General features: G+C 47.4%; 1 protein-coding gene across 3 annotated transcripts in view; it reads left to right on the top strand.

Annotated features, from left to right (window-relative positions):
• Positions 1-20089, top strand: part of PLPP4 (phospholipid phosphatase 4) — a 128405-nt gene that overhangs the window by 106670 nt on the left and 1646 nt on the right. For 2 of the 3 annotated variants that reach the window (XM_043597714.1, XM_043597712.1), the window contains exon 6: positions 10029-10199. The exons of the other annotated variant lie outside the window; for it this stretch is intronic. In XM_043597714.1, the coding sequence (XP_043453649.1) occupies positions 10029-10199 (171 nt within the window). The remainder of the gene's footprint in view (positions 1-10028; positions 10200-20089) is intronic. 3 annotated transcript variants of the gene reach the window in all.

A 20089-nucleotide genomic window follows, 5' to 3' on the forward strand; every position in this document is an offset into this window, starting at 1 on the left:
GAACCTTGTAGGAAGTGTGCATGTGCGCTCATGCGTGTGTGCAGGCGTGCGTGTGTTTGAGGGGAGGGGGGGTGCTAACTGTGGATATGTCTGGAGGGTGGGATGTGGCAAGAATGAACACCCCAGCTCATCTCCACCCCATATGTTATTCTGAGCCAGTGCCTGACTCTACCCCTTCTGTCAGTGGGTTCAGTGGGTGCATCCCTCCCTTCTTTGTGAAACCTTCCCTGCTTATCAGATCTTCAGCCATTCATTCACTATGCACATTTGTTGAACATCTGGTGAGTGCAGGTGTGGGGAACACAGCCTCTGTCCCCATAAAGCTTAGGATCTAGTAGAAGGGAGATAGATGCTAAACAGTCACAAGAATAAGCGTATTGGGTTAAGTGTTATGAAGGACAGGTACAAGGTACAGTAAGAGCCAGTTACACCTGCTGGTGGGGCTAGGGAGGGCCTCTGAGGAAGTGACATTTAAACTGAGACATGAGCGAGTAGGAGTTAGCTAGGCAGAAAAGGGATGCTCATCATTGTGTTCCCATAGCGCCCCCGAGAATATACATCATCTGGTCTAGCTTCCATAACACCACCGTTTCTTCCTTTCATTAATTTGTTCATTCACGTGTATTTATTGAGCACCCGTGACTTGTCTGGCGCTATTCTTGGTGTGGGGCATATAATGTCAATGGATCAGACACCATCGTGTTCGTGGAACCACTGAGTTTGCATCTTTTTATCTTTGCACGTGTGTCTGTTTCATTTCCTCCTCCACACTTTCAGATTCACTTTGGGGGGAGGCAGCAGCATTTTGAGAAGAGCGTTAAGTAGGAAAGGAGAGGGAGAGTAAAAGGGATCAGACCATCATCGACAGCCTAATGCACGCCGGGCACTTTGCCCAACGTATCATGGACACTCTATCATTGGTTCTCCCAATCACGCTATTGGACAGCTGCTGGCATGTCCATTTTCTAGATGGCAAGCCTGAGTTTCAGAAGTTAGGCACCTTGCCCTAGATCACACACATAGAAGGTGTTGGGGTCAGAATGCCCATCTAGGTCCACCCGGCTGTGCTACAGAGCACTTCTCACCTGCGTTTATTAGATCCTAACTCCATCTCTGATCTGCTATAGGTTCTCAGTTAATATCATATTTCTGGAGTCTCAGGTCCGCTTGGCCACCTGGCTCCCTACAGTGGGTCAAGATGGTTTTCTCCATCCCTCTGGAGCAGTCCAGTGGTGTTGGCTTCAACAGTCCCAGGCTTAGCCTACCTTCCGCAAGGTGGTTAGGGTCTACCCAGTCTCCTCTGGTCTAACAGACAGCTTTCAGTTTCTCATCAGCACACTAATTCTTGTTAAGTCTCAAGGCTGATGGTGCGAGAGTAAGCAATTCTGTCTGAGGCTGACAGGCACTGTGATCATGCCTGGTCACAGACAGTTCTACCACAGGGTTGAATGACTTTAAGCCCTGGATTCCAGATAACTGAGGTGGTTTTTACAGCCCCTTCCTTCTGTCTGTCCTCCAGACTCCAGTTTTATTTCCTCCTTCGAGCTTCCCTTGTTTTTCCCAGTTTTCCTCTCACAAATAAAACTTCTCCAGGGCAAGAACGGGGTCTTCTGCATCTTCCTATCGCTATGGTCCAGCAAAGTCCCTGGATCCGAGAGGCCATTAATAAATATGCGTTGAGAGAGTTAATGAAGGAATGGATGGCAATAACATACCTTTGGGCTCAGTCCTTCCTTCCTTCAGCACATGTCTATTGGGGCCAGTGAGTTTGTAAGAGTATACAGATATGAGGGTGAAGAAGGTATTGTAAGTCCTGCCCCCATGGAGGTCATAGTCTAGTGGGATCTATGTCTACCGGGTTATAAAAGCAAAGCAAAGCACTTATGTATAGATGCTTCCTAAGATAAATCAGGACCTAAGTCTTTTCACTTAAGTCATCTAGTTGAGCTAATTGATACTTTTGAGGCTCTGTTGAATTATATTTGTCATGATGAATTCTTGTTCTTAAAAGAAATTTTAGAAGAATCGTTGATTGATGTAAGATTCAAAAGATTTCAGGGATTTTGAGAGTTCTCTTTCTTCCAGCAAAAATAGACTTTTTTGTTGCCTCCTGCATCAGAGCAGAGTAATCTCAGTTGCTCCTGAACTGGGGAGAGGCAGGCTGTTTTAAAAATCACAGTGTGTACTGAGTCTCTTCTGTGGTTTTCATCAAAATTGACCCTTGAAATTGTAACTCCGGTTGGGTTGTTAAATCAGACGCGAATGATCATCTGCCAATAATTTCAGGCGAAATAAATAGCTGTCATTCCTTAAACTCTGCAGAATGGTTTGAGGCTACAGATGCCCTGTGGATCCACATTCTCACAAAGATTTGTAGTGATCGTCTTTCTTCTTTTTTTTTTTTTTAAGTAAAATCTCTTAACCAGTAGCTTAGAATATTAATGAATCTCACTTGTCCTAAAATAGAAAACAGAGCAGGCATCTTGGCTAGGCTGAACTGTAAATTGAGAAACTATGAAATTGAAACTATGAATGAGAAACTAGTCACATTAAGGGATTTGGGGCCACAGGGACATTAGAGTAGATTCGAACACAGTGAAGCTTGTTACTGTGGAACCCTAAGGAAAAAGCTACATGATGGGTCACTTAGCACGGGGGCATGGCCTCCTGGCTCTCCGATCCTCTCATCTGAGAGCTTCAGGCATTCCTCAAAGTGGGATCAGAAATATATATCCACTGACTCATCTCACTGAGTCTTCAGGTTTGTTCATTTTACCAGCTAAGATCATTTTATCTCTGCTGAGAGCCTTGGAGGCTGCAGAATTGTAACAGCCTGAATACCTAGCCCCAGAATTCTCTCCAAGCAAGCATGCAGTTATATAACTAAAGAGCTGCAGATGACAAAGTAGACTTGGGGAAGGCTTCTCTTGCAGAATGGACCATTCCTGTGCAAGGCAATGCACAGCAGCTGCTGCTGTAGCCAGCAGGCTTAGGCAGGAGATCGCTTGGCGGCAGGTGCTACACTAAGCATTTTACAGTTCCTCGTTAACTGACTTGCAAGATCACTTTGTAAGTCAAGTGCTGCAAATCCTATTGCACAAATAAGGAACCGGAGACCCCAAGAGGTGAGCTTCTATGGGAGTTAAGTGGCAGAGCTGAACACCACATGGGTTTTCCTCAAAAGCCTGCACTCTTCAACAGCACACAATACAGCCTTTCCTTAACTTATGATGGGGTTATGTTGCGATAAACCCGTGGTAAGTTGAAAATACCATTAGGTTGAAAATGCACTGAATGCACCTGACCTACTAAAACCTCATAGCTTAGCCTAGACACCCCCCCCCCCCCGCCGCTCCACTCCCCTTGAATGTGCTCAGAACACTTATATTAGTCTACAGCTGGACAAAATCATCTAACACAAAGCGTATTTTGTGATCAAGTGTTGAATATCTCCCGGGATTTGTTGAACACTGAACTGAAAGTGAAGAACAGGATGGCCGTGTGCCGGTTGCTTGCTCTGGGGAGCGCGGGGCTGACCGGGCGGCTGACCATCACAAGGGAAGATCGTATCACATGTCACAAACATGGGGAAAGGACAACATTGAAAAATCAAAGTACGGTTTCTACTGAATGCATCTCTTTCCCACCATTATCAAGTCAAAAAAATATAAGTTGAACCATTGTAAGTCGGGGACTGTCTGTAGTCCCTGCTGTTGAATGGATTGTCTAGTCCCCAAATCCCCTGCCTAGCTTAAAATGGTGTTGCTGTTGGTTTAAACGAAAATCGTCGTGGGGCGCCTGGGTGGCTCAGTCGGTTAAGCGTCCGACTTCGGCTCAGGTCATGGTCTCAGGGTTTGTGAGTTTGAGCCTCGCATCAGGCTCTGTGCTGACAGCTCAGAGCCTGGAGCCTGTTTCAGCTTCTGTGTCTCCCTCTCTCTCTGACCCTCCCCCGTTCATGCTCTATCTCTCCCTGTCTCAAAAATAAATAAACGTTAAAAAAAAATAAACAAAAATCATTGCAAACTCAAGTGCTTCTTTGCTGTGGTGTGGGGAGCAGGGACAAGTTGACTTGTAATTTTCAGCTCAGGCTTAGAGGGTCATTTAACAGTAGACCGCTGGTGCTGGAAGGCAGTGGTCAGGTGAGCCATCAGACCAGTAGTCTGTGGACCCTGCCCTGTTGGCCCACCCACCAGGCTCGCTTGGTCTGCACCGTCATAATTTTTGATGAGTTGTTCATATTTTAAAATGGAGACATTTACCGTCAACTTCGGGGTTTCCCTCCTGTGCTAGAAGATCGAAACTTCTAGGAACACAGAGCCCACGTCTCTACGTGGCAGACACCGGCTGCTGTACAGGGAAGGCTGCATCTCTAAACAGGCAGGTGTTCTCCCGTTTTCTCCAGTCCTCCCCACTCCCAATTGTCGCTCAATAGTGAGGCCAGGTGTTAGTTGGCATTCACCATCACAATGAGCCGTTGATTTTTTCAGAGAGTGAAGTGTTTCTTATCTGAGTGTCTAGCAACAGTGGAATAATAAAAGACAGACCAGGAAGGTTTTCTGCTGCACAAAGTCACCTCTAATATCCAACTACTTTACTCATGTTTCCTCTCTGACCTGGTGGCCCCTGTGGTTCAGTCTCTCATTTTACAGAGCAAACCGAGGCCCAGAGAGGGAAAGTGACTTGCCCAGGCTCGTGTATTCAGTTAATGGCAGAGCCACGGTGAGAACCCAGATCTCTGCCAGCTGCACTGTCCTGCTTGTAAGGAGTGTGCAGGTTTGTTCCCACGTGCTGCTTTTGGATGGTCTTGTAGAGATGGTCTTGTAGGGATGCATTCCCCTCAGAGCACCTTTCAGTATTAAGATTTATTCAGCCACCTGGTCTTGCCCTTCTCTCTTGAAGAAGAAGAAAATACTAACACTTTGAGCATCATAAAATGGAAAATTTGTACAGATGACCTCATCAGGGTGCAATTCCATTTTTGGTGCCAGGAATGATCAGTTTGGGAGAAATTTATTAAAAAGGGCACAAATGGAAAGCACAACATGAAAAGCAGAATCTGTCCCCTTGCTTCTTATCTCATTTATTTTGAAAGATTTTTCTTTTTTTTTTGGGTGCCAGTTTTATTTCTTGCAATCATTGGGGTCCAAAGGTCTTCCACTTGGTTTAAAAGTCAAGTGGGGAGGAGAGGCAAGCCACATTATTTCATCTAAGCTAGCTAAATAAATAGAACTTTCTTTGCAAAGGGAGGCTCATAAACCTATGGCAATTCACCTGTGTAGCCTGGGAGAAGAATCAGTGATTCCTTTTCAAAATCACCAGGCAGGCAGAGAGCCCTGTTCAGGGGATGTGCCTCGCGTCACGTCCTGGATGGGCAGCTTGTATTGTGATGCTTTGCTTATCTCCTCTCATTGACCACAGCCAAGCAAGCATTGTAAGTGCCAGAAACAGGGTTGGGAAATCATCCTCTTTCATCTGCTTCCTAGTTTAGAGGCTCCAAGAACATCTTTGCTTTTCACAGCCAGATCAACATATAAATATTTACAATCGACTATTTCCAGCTAAGAAAACCCGCCACGGGCTCTGAAAGCAAGGGGTGTATGCTCTATCCCATAGATTGCTGTGTGTGTGTGTGTGTGTGTGTGTGTGTGTGTGTGTATGTATGTGTTTCAGACTTTGGAAAGTGAATCAGTTCAGAGCCCCCAAGGACAGGTAGAGTCTCAGTATCCCCTTGCCCACTGGCTTGGGAGTGTTCTGATCATATTTCTGTTGTCCATAATGTTAGCAAAATATGAACGCATTTACCCTATTCTATGATGGTCATCTTCTGAAATGTCCACAGCCTTGAAAGCTCTGTTCTCAGCTCCATTCCTTAATCATGCTAGAAATGGGGGCGATGTCCAAGGGGAAGGGCAGACAGAATGCACAGAGTGTCACCTGTTCCACATGAGCACGAAAGGCTGTCCAGCCCTGCAGTGTCTCAAAAGTGCACGTTTCTTTGAGAGAACAGGGTGTTGGTTGCTTGGCTAGCCTTGGAAAGCATTTCTTTAAAAACTTCCCTGTTTTGTTTTTCTCCCAGTCAAATTGAATCTGAGCCTTGGGGAGCCCCAGGATCTCAGGGCTGGAAGGATCCCAGAAGATTACATTCTCATCACAAACCCCCAGCCTCACAGGAGGCAGCAGCAGAACAAAATGTGGAATCACATGAGTTCAGTGTGATTTTGCAGAACCTGGTTCTTATTCAGACAGCTTTTGGAAAAGCAGGAATGCAAAGTGGCCATAGTGTCCGTGGTTCAGATGGGCCTCCCTGGCTGCAAGGCGGAGCCCCAGAAGCTCTCTGCCAAAGGACGTTCTGCTGGCTCAACCACTGTATAAATGTCACTTAGAAAGCGACAAGCATAAGGTTTAGCATGAAATCGGAGCCTGTCATGTCGCCTAGCAAAGCAATGGCACACAGCGCTGCTTTAAAAATACTGCCCGGGGGCGCCTGGGTGGCTCAGTCGGTTCAGCGTCCAACATCGACTCAGGTCATGATCTCACAGTTCATGAGTTCAAGCCCCACGTCAGGCTCTGTGCCGGCAGCTCGGAGCCTGGAGCCTGCTTCGGATTCTGTGTCTCCCTCTGTCTGTGCCCCTCCCTCACTTGCACTCGCTCTGTTTCTCAAAAATAAAGAAACGTTAAAAAATTTTTTTTAATTAAAAAAAAAATACCGCCCAAAGGCCCAGTAGGATGTGTGTGTGGGAGAAGAGCAGAGGCTGCTGGGTGGCCAAGGATCTAGACTGTGGAGCCCAGCCTTTAAAGATATGCCTTGGAATTGCTGCTCCTTTTCAGAGAAGCAGACACTCCAGCACTCCCGAGGGCTGTAGCATGAGTCCCATGACATGGGACAGAGGTCATTTTACCTGCCTGCCGAAGACTGGGTCCCACCACTGCCGAAGCTGGCCAAATTTGAGTTCCTGGGGGACAGGGAGGTGATCCAGTGTAGGCTGAGGGTCTGGCCTAGAGCCACCCACCCCCGTTCTTGACCTTGGAGGGTTTTCAGCCGCCCCTTCCCTGGCCCATCTTGTGCCTTGAGGCGTTGGCTGCCTGAGCTGGGACATGTCCGTCGTAAAGTCTCCAAACCAATTTTTTTTATGGCGACACATACCAACTCCTGCTCATCATTCCCCTCGTGCTCGTTGACTTTTTTGTTTTCCGTTTCTTTTCCCAAGAGATGCCAGTTGGCAGCACGTAGAGCTGCCTCTCTGATTGAAATCTTGGAGCCTTTCATCCATAACTTCACACAGCCCCAGGGCAGTTCTTTTAGGCTCCCGCGCTCAGTGTAATCAGCTAGATAGACTGGCTACACTGTTGGTTTGAATGAAGTCCATTACTCGCCTGTAAGAATTCAGGATGAGGCCAGTACCCACCAGAGACAACTGTCCGGCATCTCCCTCCTACTCTGGGACCTCAGGGGAGAGTATAAATGAATAGAAGAAACAGCCGTGCGGGCGAGGACAGGAAATTAAGAACCCATTGTGCTTGCGAGGATGGTAGCCAAATGGGGCCACCTTGGAATGCCCATGGATCACTTAAAAACCTTGCACCCTAGCAAAAATGTAGAACAGGCCTGGACAATGAAGCCCCTTACGTATTCTTATTTCAAACAGAATATTCAGTATGTGTTGGCACTGCTTTGTTGTTTATTTAAGTGCTAATCATTATTCAGAAATGTTTAAGTGCTTCATTTCTATTCCTGAGATAAACCTGATTTAATATTATGTTTAAAAGCGGGGAGGGGGGGCGGGAACCCTCTTCCCTTCTTTAATTTGGTTGAAAACATTCTGCTTTGGCATAGGCTTGCGTTCGTACCTGGGGGATCCCTTTTAAGAAGACACATTATTATCAGAGATAATTTGCCGTTCATTTATTTTTACGTGATTATCTTGAACCTACAATTTGAGGTCCTGCTTTTGTCATTTAATGTACCATAAGTGTCATCTGTGGTGCTGTATTAGGGCCGTGATTTCCTGGGTGCATCGTAGTCCACTGAGTGGAGGTATCTCGGTTTGCTTATCTGTGCTTCTGTGTTCATCACCTTCTCCTTTTCTATAATTATGAATAACTCGACCAGAATATCTTCTAGACCTCTCCATATTCTTGTATGACTCTTAGAGATGTGTTATAAAGAGGATGACTGTGTTTCAGGCCAGGCCTTCTCAGACTTGAGGGTACACGTAGGTCACTTACGGACCTTACAAAACGCAGAGTCTGGCTCAGCGGGTCTGGGCAGGCCTGACGTTCAGCATCCGTAACAAACTCAGGGATGCTGAGGCTTCTGCTCGGGCTTCAGGCAGTCTCTCAAAGTCACCGGCATCCTGGCATCCGGAGTGTTCGCAAGTCCCGGTTTTACCAAGTCCCTGGGTGGGCTAGTTATCAAGGAGCTCTGCCCCCCAGGAACATTGTCCCAGCAAGAGGAACGTTTTGATTAGGCTGGTGTCTGGAGAAGGCAGGGGCTGCGGCTTCCACGATAGTGCCCTAAGCACAATCCTGGCTGACGTTAGAATGACTTGGGGAGTATGCACGTACACACTCCCACACTCACGTTTACTCACACACATACTCATACGTATACATACATACACACTCACATTCACATATACACACATACATACACACACACTGATAATATACACATACACCTACTGACATGCACACACTTACCCAACACACACACACACACACACACACACACAGTTGCACACGTGCACACATACACCCTCATACATATACACATATACATTTGTATACACTCACACACTTATACACACTCACATATTCACACAATTCACATATAAGCACACACTAATACATACACACATACATACATACATCCTCACACACAGCACCTATATGTACACACTCATATATTTGCATACACTCCCACCTACACATGCACTCTTGCACACTCACACTCATACACATGCTCCAGACCAGTAGACCATCACCAACAGGATATCTGGCAGCAAGACCTGGCCACCAGTATTTTGTAAAGCTTCCTAAGTTTTTCAGGTGACTCCATGAACAGCCAGGGGGTGAGGGCCATTCTTGTAAACCCACAGAAGACCCCCTCTAAGCCCCACTGAGTTCCAACTGTGTTTTAAACCTGACTGGATGAAAAGTTTGGGGATTATATATGCTACACCCAACCTCCACGCTTTTGACCATGGGCTTGGCATAGTCAGGAGTGGTCTTTGCAATTCTAAGTATCAATAACCCTAGTTTCTAGACGAAAACAAGGCATTTCTCATCGCCGTCTTCTCCATCAGACGCATCCCACGCAGCTCCATCTCCGTGAACGCCACCAAGCCCCAAGTCCCTTCCTTTTCCTCACCCTTCCGGTCTAAGCAGCCATCACGGTCTTGTGTTCCATGCACCATGTTTTCCTTATGGAACTCAACGCATTATATTAAAATTCTCTCTTAACATGGCTATGTCTTTCAACCAGACCGTGAGCCCCTTGACACGGAGAAAGGATCTGATGCTCTTTGTTGTTCCCCCACCTAGAGTAGTGCTCATCTAGCACACAGTAGATGCCCATTAAATCATTGTTGAGTGAGAGGAAGAGAAAGAAAGAAAGAAAGAAAGAAAGAAAGAAAGAAAGAAAGAAAGAAAGAAATCAAGAAAGAAAGAGAAAGAAAGAAAGAAAGAAAGAAAGAAAGAAAGAAAGAAAGAAAGAAAGAAAGAAAGAAAGAGAAAGAAAGAAAGAAAGAAAGAAAGAAAGAAAGAAAGAAAGAAAGAAAGAAAGAAAAAAGAAAAAGAAAGAAAAGGAAAAGATTTTGATCACACACAAGCCTGGAAAGCCACTCTGATTGTTAAAAGTTTCATACCAGCGTGGTTCTAGCAAGAGCACAGATTGCCTAGATGGTGCCTGGTGCCAGCATGCCTTGGCCCTGGGGCGCGCAAGATGGTAGATAGGATGCCCGGTGTGTGCCGCGTCCCTGCCACCGTTACCGCCTGCTGGAGTAACACCTGCTGTTTCTCTTTGGCAGTTGCCTTTTCTGGCCTTGGCTTCACGACGTTCTACTTGGCTGGCAAGCTGCACTGCTTCACTGAGAGCGGGCGGGGGAAGAGCTGGCGGCTCTGTGCCGCCATCTTGCCCCTATACTGCGCCATGATGATTGCCCTGTCCCGCATGTGTGACTACAAGCATCACTGGCAAGGTGAGTCCCTGCCCGGGGCCCGTCCCCCTGGTTGTCTGACACCGTCCTGCAGGGGTGGGTATAGCAAGGCACCTATTCAGGGAGAGCCAAGCTCCCACCATCAGACCAGAGGAGGCTGAAATAACAGGAGCTGCGGTTTTAAAGAAAACACGCCTGTTCAAGGGAGCTCTGACCTTCACACTGCCCTTGCTGGGTGTAGACTCGGAGCCCCACCATCTCCTCCGTGCTCAGGTCCTGCCGGGACGGCAGACCCGTGGCCTCAGACCCAAGTGTGATTTCCCTGCCGGATCACTTGCCTCAGCCTGCAGACTTAGTGCCAAGTGATTTGGGGCTCCCGTCACATCTCACATCTGTCACGCAAGGCCATATTTCTCACCACAGAGACACTTCCAAAAGATGTGTCCAGCCCGGGCATCCGTGCCAGCCACGTTCTGAGCAGCCGCTCCAAGGCTGTGGTGAAGTTTACCTATACATGTGACTCCTGAAATACCCGAGAAGAGTGAAAATAACACAAAACAAGTGAGGGACTGGAATAAGACTAAACCACGCCGTCTCCTCCTACAGATAAGCTGCAGCTCACAGCCCGCACCTGCCACAGCAAACAGGGAGCAGACACAGAGGTGATGTCCAGAGGACGTGGGGTGGCCAGGAGCGCAGGATCTAGGGCCGTGTTTCCTGCCGGGCAATCCTCACCATGGGTGGCCGAGCAGGCCACCCTGAGTTGGGAGGCTGACTCCGGGGGTAGGTCTGGAGTGGTGGCCAGGAGTCTGCGTTAGGGTGCAAGTCTGTTGTTTCTGATGAAGTCTGAGGAGCTCTGGGGAGGAGCGCCAGTGTGCCAGCTTTAAGCAAACTGAATTATATGTGCCCCAAACCAGATTCCCCATCCGTATGGCTTTCCACGATCCTCCTGGGGCTTGTCCCTCCTCTTCTTGCCTGGTTCCTGCTGCCACCAGGCGGTTCCCCTCCTCCTCCTTTTCTGTCTCTGCTGCCTGTGGTTCTGTGCCCTCCTCACCTCATCCTAGCTATTCATTCCAGTGGCCCTGAGGCAGCAGATGAGGCCAGAGGTGAGGGGGGCTCCTAAATGGACATCTTCTCTGGATTCTCTTGCTCCTTCCCCAACCTCAGCTCCACCCACCACCCTCCTAGAGCTCGCACTCCGGGCTTCATGAGCTTCTAGCAGCAGCTTGGAGCTGGGAGTGAAGAGTGTAGGGGAAACAGAGGCTGATGCATGGTCTGGACAGGTAGATGCATCAAGTGCAGTTCAGGGTCTTGAGGCCCTCCTGATGGGGAAGCCACTAGAAGCCATAGTGCTGGGTCCTGCGCCCTCCCTTGTGGTCTACTTTTATCGATGACTTGGATGAAGTTCTGGATAGCACAAAGCTACATCATGGAAGGGAAACAGAGAGAGAGAGTCGCGGAGTCAACAGCAGAAGGGCATGCCCACAGCGCCCGGGAATATTTTCCAACAGAATCATTGTTGTCCAGATGATGAGGGCATTTCCCCAGGGTCCTTGTGGGTCAAGAACATCAAGGCCTGGATGGTGTCTTATGGACTGCTTTTCATTTATATCCCTTGCAAACTGAAGTTTCTTCTTCTGAACTTGGAAACAATAACCCCCAAATATTTCACATGCTATTTCACAGACTGAATGAAATAATGGATCTGAATGTACTTTGTAAGTGAAAACATATTACTCAAATGCAAATTGGTATTGTTGTCTCTTCGTGCATTGTTTCTAAAGAAGGATATGTTGTGTTGCCCAAACAAGTGATTTAGAGGCAGATGTATTTTTGGAACATGGTCTATTTCTTTTAAAATTTAAATCCAAGTTAGTTAACATATAGCATAATAATGGTTTCAGGAGTAGAATTTAGTGATTCATCACTTACCATGTAACACCCAGTGCTCATCCCAACAAGTGCCCTCCTTAATGGCCATCACCCATTTAGCCCATCCCCCCAGCCAACACCCTTCCAGCAATGCTGTTTGTTCTCTGTATTTAAGAGTCTCTAATGGCTTGCCTCCCTCTCTGTTTTTCTTATTTTTCCTTTTCTTCCCCTATGTTCATCAGACATGTTTCTTAAATTCCACAAATGATATTTATCTTTCTCTGACTGACTTACTTCGCTTAGCATAATACATGCTAGTTCCATCCACGTTGTTGTAAATGGCAAGATTTCATTCTTTTTCATCACTGAGTAGTATTCCATTGTGTGTATGTGTATGTATACACACACACACACACACACACTGCATCTTTTTTTTTTTTTTAATTTTTTTTTTCAATGTTCATTCATTTTTGGGACAGAGAGAGACAGAGCATGAACGGGGGAGGGGCAGAGAGAGAGGGAGACACAGAATCGGAAACAGGCTCCAGGCTCCGAGCCATCAGCCCAGAGCCTGACGCGGGGCTCGAACTCCCGGACCGCGAGATCGTGACCTGGCTGAAGTCGGACGCTTAACCGACTGCGCCACCCAGGCGCCCCAACACACTGCATCTTCTTTATCCATTCATCAGTTGATGGCCATTTGGGCTCATTCCATAATTTGGCTATTGTTGATAGTGCTGCTATAAACATTGGGGTGCATGTGCCCCTTTGAGTCAGCATTTTTCTATCCTTTGGAATGTGCCCGATCTCGTCTGATCTCGGAAGCTAAGCAGGGTCAGGCCTGGTTGTGCTTGGAAGGGAACGTGGTCTATTTGTAAGCTATGAACCCTTGGCTTGCACGTTTATTCAGTCACTTTGGATTTGAGAAACGAGTAAGGGTTTCACAATGGAATAGACCGTTGCTTCATCTTGGAAGGCAGGAAGAGCCTTCATGTAGCAATCTTGTCCTGAAACCCGAAGACGTGAAGTTGGCCTCTCTGAAATAGTTTTGGTCCTCATGACCTTGGTATGGCTGGTGCGTCATGGAAGGATGAAGACTCAGAGTCCTAGGCTTTGTCACAGTGGTGGACTCATGACGCAGCTGGTGCATCAGGGCTTCAGACCCATCTCATCCACCTGGCACACAGAGGAACTTGGAGCAGTAGAAGGAGGATATTAGTGCTCTGTGGGCTGATGGGCAAGCGAAGCAATAGAATTTACGTTCCACGATGTTTAGGGCCACACCTGAGGGGCAAAGCAACCTGTCACGATAGACCTCCATGACATTCAGGCAAAACTGAATATACATGGTACATCGATGTCCATTGGTACAGATCATTGCTGTGGGTCAAGTCCCAGTTCACCTGTGCCATCATCTGTTCAACTTCTACCCCTAGAATTAGCCAGGAGAGGACTGTGCCCTTCCTTGGATTCTTTAATGGGCTCTGAAACAAGTCCGGTTCATTTTACCTGAATTCCCCTTTATGAGGCCATCTGTCACTCTCTACACCAGTGGTCTCAACAGAGGGGTGACTGCTGTACCTCCCAGGGAACACTTAGCAATGTGTGGAAGTTTCTTTTTGGTTTGTACAGCTGGGGATGGTGGTAATGGTGATTGCTCCTGGCACCTAGTGGGGAGAGGCCAGGGATGCTACTAAACATCTTACAATGTACAAGATCACGTCTTCCTCACAACAAAGACCTATCCAGCCCCAGATGGCTGTTGCTGAGGTCGAGAACCCCTGATCTACAGTGTACCTCAGCGCCCCCTTTTTCCCCCTTATTATATGTTAAGAAGCAGTAGTGTTCGAGGTGCCTGCATGACTCAGTCAGTTGAGCATCCAACTCAGGCTCCATGCTGAGGGTGGAGCCTGCTTAAGATCCATTCTCTGTCTCTCTCTCTCTCTCTCTCTCTCTCTCCCTCCCTCCCTCCCTCTGTCTTTCTCCTCCTCTCTCACACACACTCCCTCTCCCTGCTCTGTCTCTCTAAAAAATAAAGTAGCAGTGTTCAATGAGTGGGAAATTTTATTCAGTAAACACTCACTTATTAAAGGAGTAATCAAGGAGGCCTCCAAGGTTTCCAGCTTGGAGAAGGGATAGACAGTGTGGGGGTGGCTGTTTGAGACAGGATTCCTGATGGAGATAAATAGGTTGTTGTTTTTCTTCACAGACTGAGCCTGCCCAGTGACCATGGGCAGGGGCCGTCCATTAAGATGAGAATTCACATGGAGCCCCATAGGCATCAGCAAAACATGAATTTCTCTCGTTATAGACTTTAGTTAACAACATTAGTATTATGAGATTTTTACGAGTCCATTTCATTTTGATTTATACAACCGTGCCTAATGGAGAAGTACGTCCAGTTACTCAATTACATATTCTTATCCAATATAGCTCATAATCCCAAATGCCTTACTCTTTTCATCATCATTGTTGTTTTCTGTTGTCAACACCCTTCTGGTCTTTTCCGTCTTCCCAGCTGCACTCTAAATATACCAGCCTGTTGTTTTATTAAGTGAAGAAAATGGAGGACACAGGCCATGGCAGGAAGGGGCACGTGAAACATTTAGCAGGACTTTTTCAGAAATAAAACCAGCTAGATGGGTAGCAAGTCTGTGTGTGGCTGAAGTTCTCCATGTTTTGTGACATGCTGGCTTCCAGGTCAACTGGAAGCTACAGAGTTTTGTGGGTGATGCTAACTATAAAACCCAGCACCTCGTAAAGAGGTTTACCTTTGTGATTAGTCATGTGTTTTCAAGAGTTAAAATTTATGGAATTCCCATGCTAAGAAACATATATGTGGAAAAAAATATAAAGAAGGAGAAGAGCATCTTACTGAACTTCCTTCTGCCTCAACTCATAGTGTTGTGTGTTCATGTTTTCTAGTCAGTGAAGTGTTACAGCTGGGAGTGGCAGGAATTATAGTTTGTTATGTGAATGGGCATAATACACTACCCTCAAATTCCTGTATCTGGATCTAGGCTTTCCTTATGTGACTCCACCTTTGGGGGTAACCTTCCAACCAACACTGGTTTCTTTAGTTGTAATGTCATTCTCAGCAGCCCTGCTTACTTGTGTGGTGTTTCATTCTAAGAAAGAGCATCTCCCTCTGAATGAAATACAGGAAAATGAGTTTCCAGGGGAGAAAGGGTCCTTCATTCCCAACCAGCCCAAATTAGAAAGCATCCTTATCAGTCACAGATGCCATATTTGAGCGGGCTGAAGTTTTCAAGATGGCTGCCACTGCCTTCACGACATTTCCCTTACTGGGCTGTGAAGCGTCTGTGATTTGAAATGAATTTTTGTGTAGTTACCAGACTTGAGATTATTAGATGTGAAGATGAGGTGGTTGGGAGGTGGGGGGCACTTTGCTGGACTATTCAGGTGTCACACTAAAAAGTGAGGCAGAGGCTGCTACCTCTGCCCCCCATCCCCCACAACACATAGTTGAGGGATACACGCTCTTAACCATTTGTTTCCTTGGGCTGTCAGAAGCAGTCTCTGAGCAAAGTGACTTGAAAAGGACCCCTTGGAACTATATCACTGTTCCTACTAGAACCCCACCAGCCTTCCATAGGACAGAAGCACTGATACTCTCCCATGGATATCCTTGGTCTGGAGTGAACTGATCTCAGCTCCGTTTCCCTCCACTGTCGGCTGCCCTCTGTAGTGGGGTCTGCATTCACACTCCTTATCAGCTGCCGCACGTTGGTCGGGGTCTGGGAGCCTCTAATCCTCAATGGCTTATGAGTCTGCCCATCTCTGTCTTCCTACCCTAGCTGCCCCATAGGAGGGCTGGGCAGTCTGCAGCCCCAAGTCACCCTGCTCCCTCCCATCAGAACCCACTGGACAGTGTTTGGGCCAGACCAAAGGGAGCGTGAGTCAGGGCCTCCAGGTTAGCCCTGGCCTTCCCCTGTTGCTCAGGTCCCAGGGAAGATGGATGGTGGCTGCTCAAAAAGGCTCACTGATAAACTTGCTTTACTTCACTCCAAGGAATTCTTCCCCCCTCTGCTTTCTCTCATTGTCTCTGGTTTCTCTTGTGGGCTCTGTGTTCAAAATATTTCTAGAATCCAACTTCCTCTGTAGATGTGGCTTGTTCCCTTCCCCCTCCTGACCTTGACTCAAGCATTACATTCTGGCTGAGGATGTCTTGTGATGGTCACTCTGGTGATTTGGCAGCCCTTCCTCCGAGCTTCCTAGCGCTCTCATCTTGCTCATTTATCACTGCCTGATGAACTAAGTAGTTTATTATGTATTGATTATTGTCTGTCCTTATCCACTAGAACAGAAGTCTGCAGACTTGTTCTGTAAAGGGTCAGATAGTAAATATCTTAGGCTTTAAGTAGGCCATACACTCTCTGTCCCAGCTCCTGGATTTGGCTGTAGCAGTGTGGAAGCAGCTATGGACAATATATGACTAAACAGTTGCCCTAGTTTGTGAACTCTGCTCTAGAGTCTAATCTCCATGTGGGCAGAGATTTTTGTCTCTTTCGTTGGCATGGCACATGGTGGGTACTTGTGTTAGTTTCCTAGGACTCTTGTAACAAAGTGCCATAAACTGAGTGGCTTAGAACAGTAGAAAGTGTCTCACAGTTCTCTCTGGAGGCTAGAAGTCCAAAATCAAGGTGTGAGAAGGGCCACACTCCCGTTGAGACCGGTAGGGTAAGATCCTTCCCCTCTTCCAGCTTCTGGTAGCCCCAGATGCACCTTGGCTTACGGCAGCATAATTCCAATCTGTGCCCCCAGTGTTTTCCTTGTGTTTCTTCACGCTCTCTTCCCTTCTGTGTGTCTGTCTTTGTGTCCAAATTTACCCTTTTACCAGAACACCAGTCATGTTAGGTTAGAGCCCACCCTCATGATCTCCTTTTAACTTGATGACCCCTACACAGACTCTGTATCCAAATAAAGTCACATTCTGAAAACTGCAATGAGGACTTCAACATATCTTTTTTTTTTTTTCTTCAGGGTGGGGAGCCACCAATTCAGCTCATAACAGTGTCCAGTAAATGTGTTGAATGAATGAATGAATGAATGAATGAATGAATGATTTTAACTAAATCATGTTCCTTTCTTACCAGTATCATGTTTTTCTTCACACTGGTTTTATTAAAATTGACCTTTCCTCTGCAAGTTCTTTTCCTTTAAAAATGAACCAAACAATTACACCTTAAACATTCACTCATTCATTCATCCGGCCTCTTGTGCCTGTGTGCTGGGCATGTCCCCCACGGGAGGTGTGGTACTGAGGGAGACCACACCACGGCTGCCAGCACACCGGATGGAGCACGCATCCTCTGTGCTCTGAAAGGTCTTTCTTAGAGACTCAAAGTCACAAAAACGGGAAACTTCATTCCACAAGTCCATTGTGGCAGGATGGCAGAAATCGTCCTGTGGGCTTGTTGAGTTTGTCAGAGCTAATTTTTACCCTGGTATCCTGGGTCATACAGCCCAAGGCATACAAGGGCCCGAGTGAGGCCAGCTTAGTGAGCTTGGATGTTGCCATGGCAACAGAGAGATGTGTTTGCTCCCCCAGGGGGCTTGACAGTGCATCTTCAGAAGCCTTTCTGCTTATTTGTGCCAGACCAAGTGAGCACGGCCAGGATGTCCTGGCCCTTCCATTTGCCAGACCCAGAGAGAGCCTGTCCTGTCCTTTGACCTCATGAGAAGGGGGTGGGGGCCCATTTTATGAGTGGGAATCAAATCCAGGTTGCCTGATTTCTGCCACCGTTGGAGCCCATCTGGTGTTGCTTCCCTCCCCCGACTTTGTAAAGAGTTTTGTTGACGTATAATTCATAACTTGTAGTTCATTCCCTTTAAAGTGATTTTTAGTATGTTCAGAGTTGTGCAGCCATCACCACTATCCAATTCCAGGAAATTTTCTTCACCCCAAAAAGAAACCCCTACCCCAGCTCCTGGCAACCACTAATCTTCCTTTTTTTTTTTCGATGGACTTCCTTATTCTGGGCATCGCGCATTCGTAGAATCACAGTATATGTGGCTTTTTGTGGCTGGTCGTGTCGATTCTCTAGTGCGTCTTGTCAGTGCTGTTCAGCACATGTCCATTCACCAAACATTTACTAAGAACTGCTGGGCCCTTGGAAACGAAGATGAGGGAGGTTTTCAAGGGGAAGTCAATACTGGGTGGTGGGTATGGGTTAAGAAGTATGCACATGTGGCAACCCAGAAAGCCCGTGGGGTCCCTGCTCCATGCTGAGTGTCCATATTACCTGAGGGTACATGAATCCCTCACGGTCAACTTAGTTTTTTTTAATATTTGTTTTTGTGAGAGAGACAGAGCACCAGTGGCGGAGGAGCAGAGAGAGAGGGAGACAGAATCCGAAGCAGGCTCCAGGCTTCGAGCTGTCAGCACAGAGCCCGACGTGGGGCTTGAACCCCTGAACCGTGAAATCATGACCTGAGCCGAAGTCGGACGCTTAACCGACTGAGCCACCCAGGCGCCCCTTATTCTTTTTAAGTCTATTTATTTATTTTGAGAGAGCAAGTGTGAGCTGAGAGGGGCAGAGAGAGGGAGAGAGAGAATCCCAAGCAGGCTCCATGCTGTGAACATGGAGCTGGACACAGGGCTCGAACTCACAAACCGTGAGATCGTGACCTGAGCCAAGATCAAGAGTCAGTCACTTAACCAACTGAGCCACCCCCCAGACACCTTCCTGCCTTTTTTTTTTTTGAAGTTTGAAGTTGGAATACCTCATGGTCGTATGTCCTGCAGGATTACGAAGACACCACCAGGTAAAAGATAATCCTTCTCTCAGGCACCCAAATTTGCCAAGCCCCTTCCTTCTTTCCTCTGCCTGGAAGACTGCAGGTGCCCTCCCTGTCTCCACTGCCCACTTCCCCCCCGGGTCACGCCTGCTTATCCTGCACGGCCGGCCCGTGGGCCATGTCCTTGGTGAGACTCCCCCGGTCCAGACCAGCCCAGGCTACTCCACTGGGCGATCTCACAGACCCTCACTTCTCCTTCATGTCATATGGCACAGAGGCAGCTCACTGATAAGGCTGTCACTGTTTAGTGTCCATCCGGCCCCTTAGGACTGTGGATGTGTACATTGTATTCAACCTCGTGCCCTGGGACCAGACGTCACGCCTGACCCCTGATACCTGTGCAGCACATACACATGACATTGATGCTGAGTAAAGAGACTCCAGTATTTCGTACTTCAGGGACACGGAGATCCATGTATTCCCCTTTTGAACCCTCTGGTCCCATGCTACCATAGCTATGGTAAGATCCATCCCAAGTGGTTTTTCCCTTAATAAAGGCCTGTTTGTCCGCTGCCCGCTTTTCTGTCAGCACATGCCCTACAGGACGTGAGTGTTGATTTCATCAAAATACCAATAGCCCACTCGAGGCACTTGATGGCCGTCTCCCTCATAAAGTAAGTCCTTTTTTGGCCCTTGTTCACCACCTTTGCAATAAAGCCCCAGATGGCTTGGCTGAGAAGGAGGCTTGCCTAGACCTCGTGTTGCCCTTATTTTTTCTAATGACTCTGGTGGACCTGTGATACCCCTGTCCACTCTTTCAACGAAATGGGAAGACAGCATGGCCGGGACTTGCCACTCGCCTTGCCGTCAGCCTAGGGAACCCATACTCAGAACGATTCGATGTCCTGTGGACAGTGGTGTACCCAGGGGGATGCGGCGCCCCGGAAAATGGAAAGCCAAATGACATTATCTGTGGGTTTTGTTATTTGGTCCGTTCAGTAGTCAGAGGCTCAAATGCAGATGTCCTGGGTCATTTCAGACCCTGAGAAAAATAATGCCCCCGCGGGACTCTTCCCTGGGGTTAGAGGAAACACAAAACAATAGTGCCAACTCTCCGACCTTGAGCCCTTGAGTCCTGGCACATTTTTAGAGGCTGCCGGTCACAGGCAATGTGAAGAGCTTCTCCTTTTGAGGAACTTGATTTAATTCCGTTAATTATGCCTTGTGACCCCACTCAGGGATTCACGATGCTGTCTGCCTGTAGGAGGTGTGTGCAGTCCAACAAGATGGTAAACGTG

The sequence above is a fragment of the Prionailurus bengalensis genome, chromosome D2 (genome assembly GCF_016509475.1).
Source record: "Prionailurus bengalensis isolate Pbe53 chromosome D2, Fcat_Pben_1.1_paternal_pri, whole genome shotgun sequence".
NCBI classification, from domain to species: domain Eukaryota; kingdom Metazoa; phylum Chordata; class Mammalia; order Carnivora; family Felidae; genus Prionailurus; species Prionailurus bengalensis.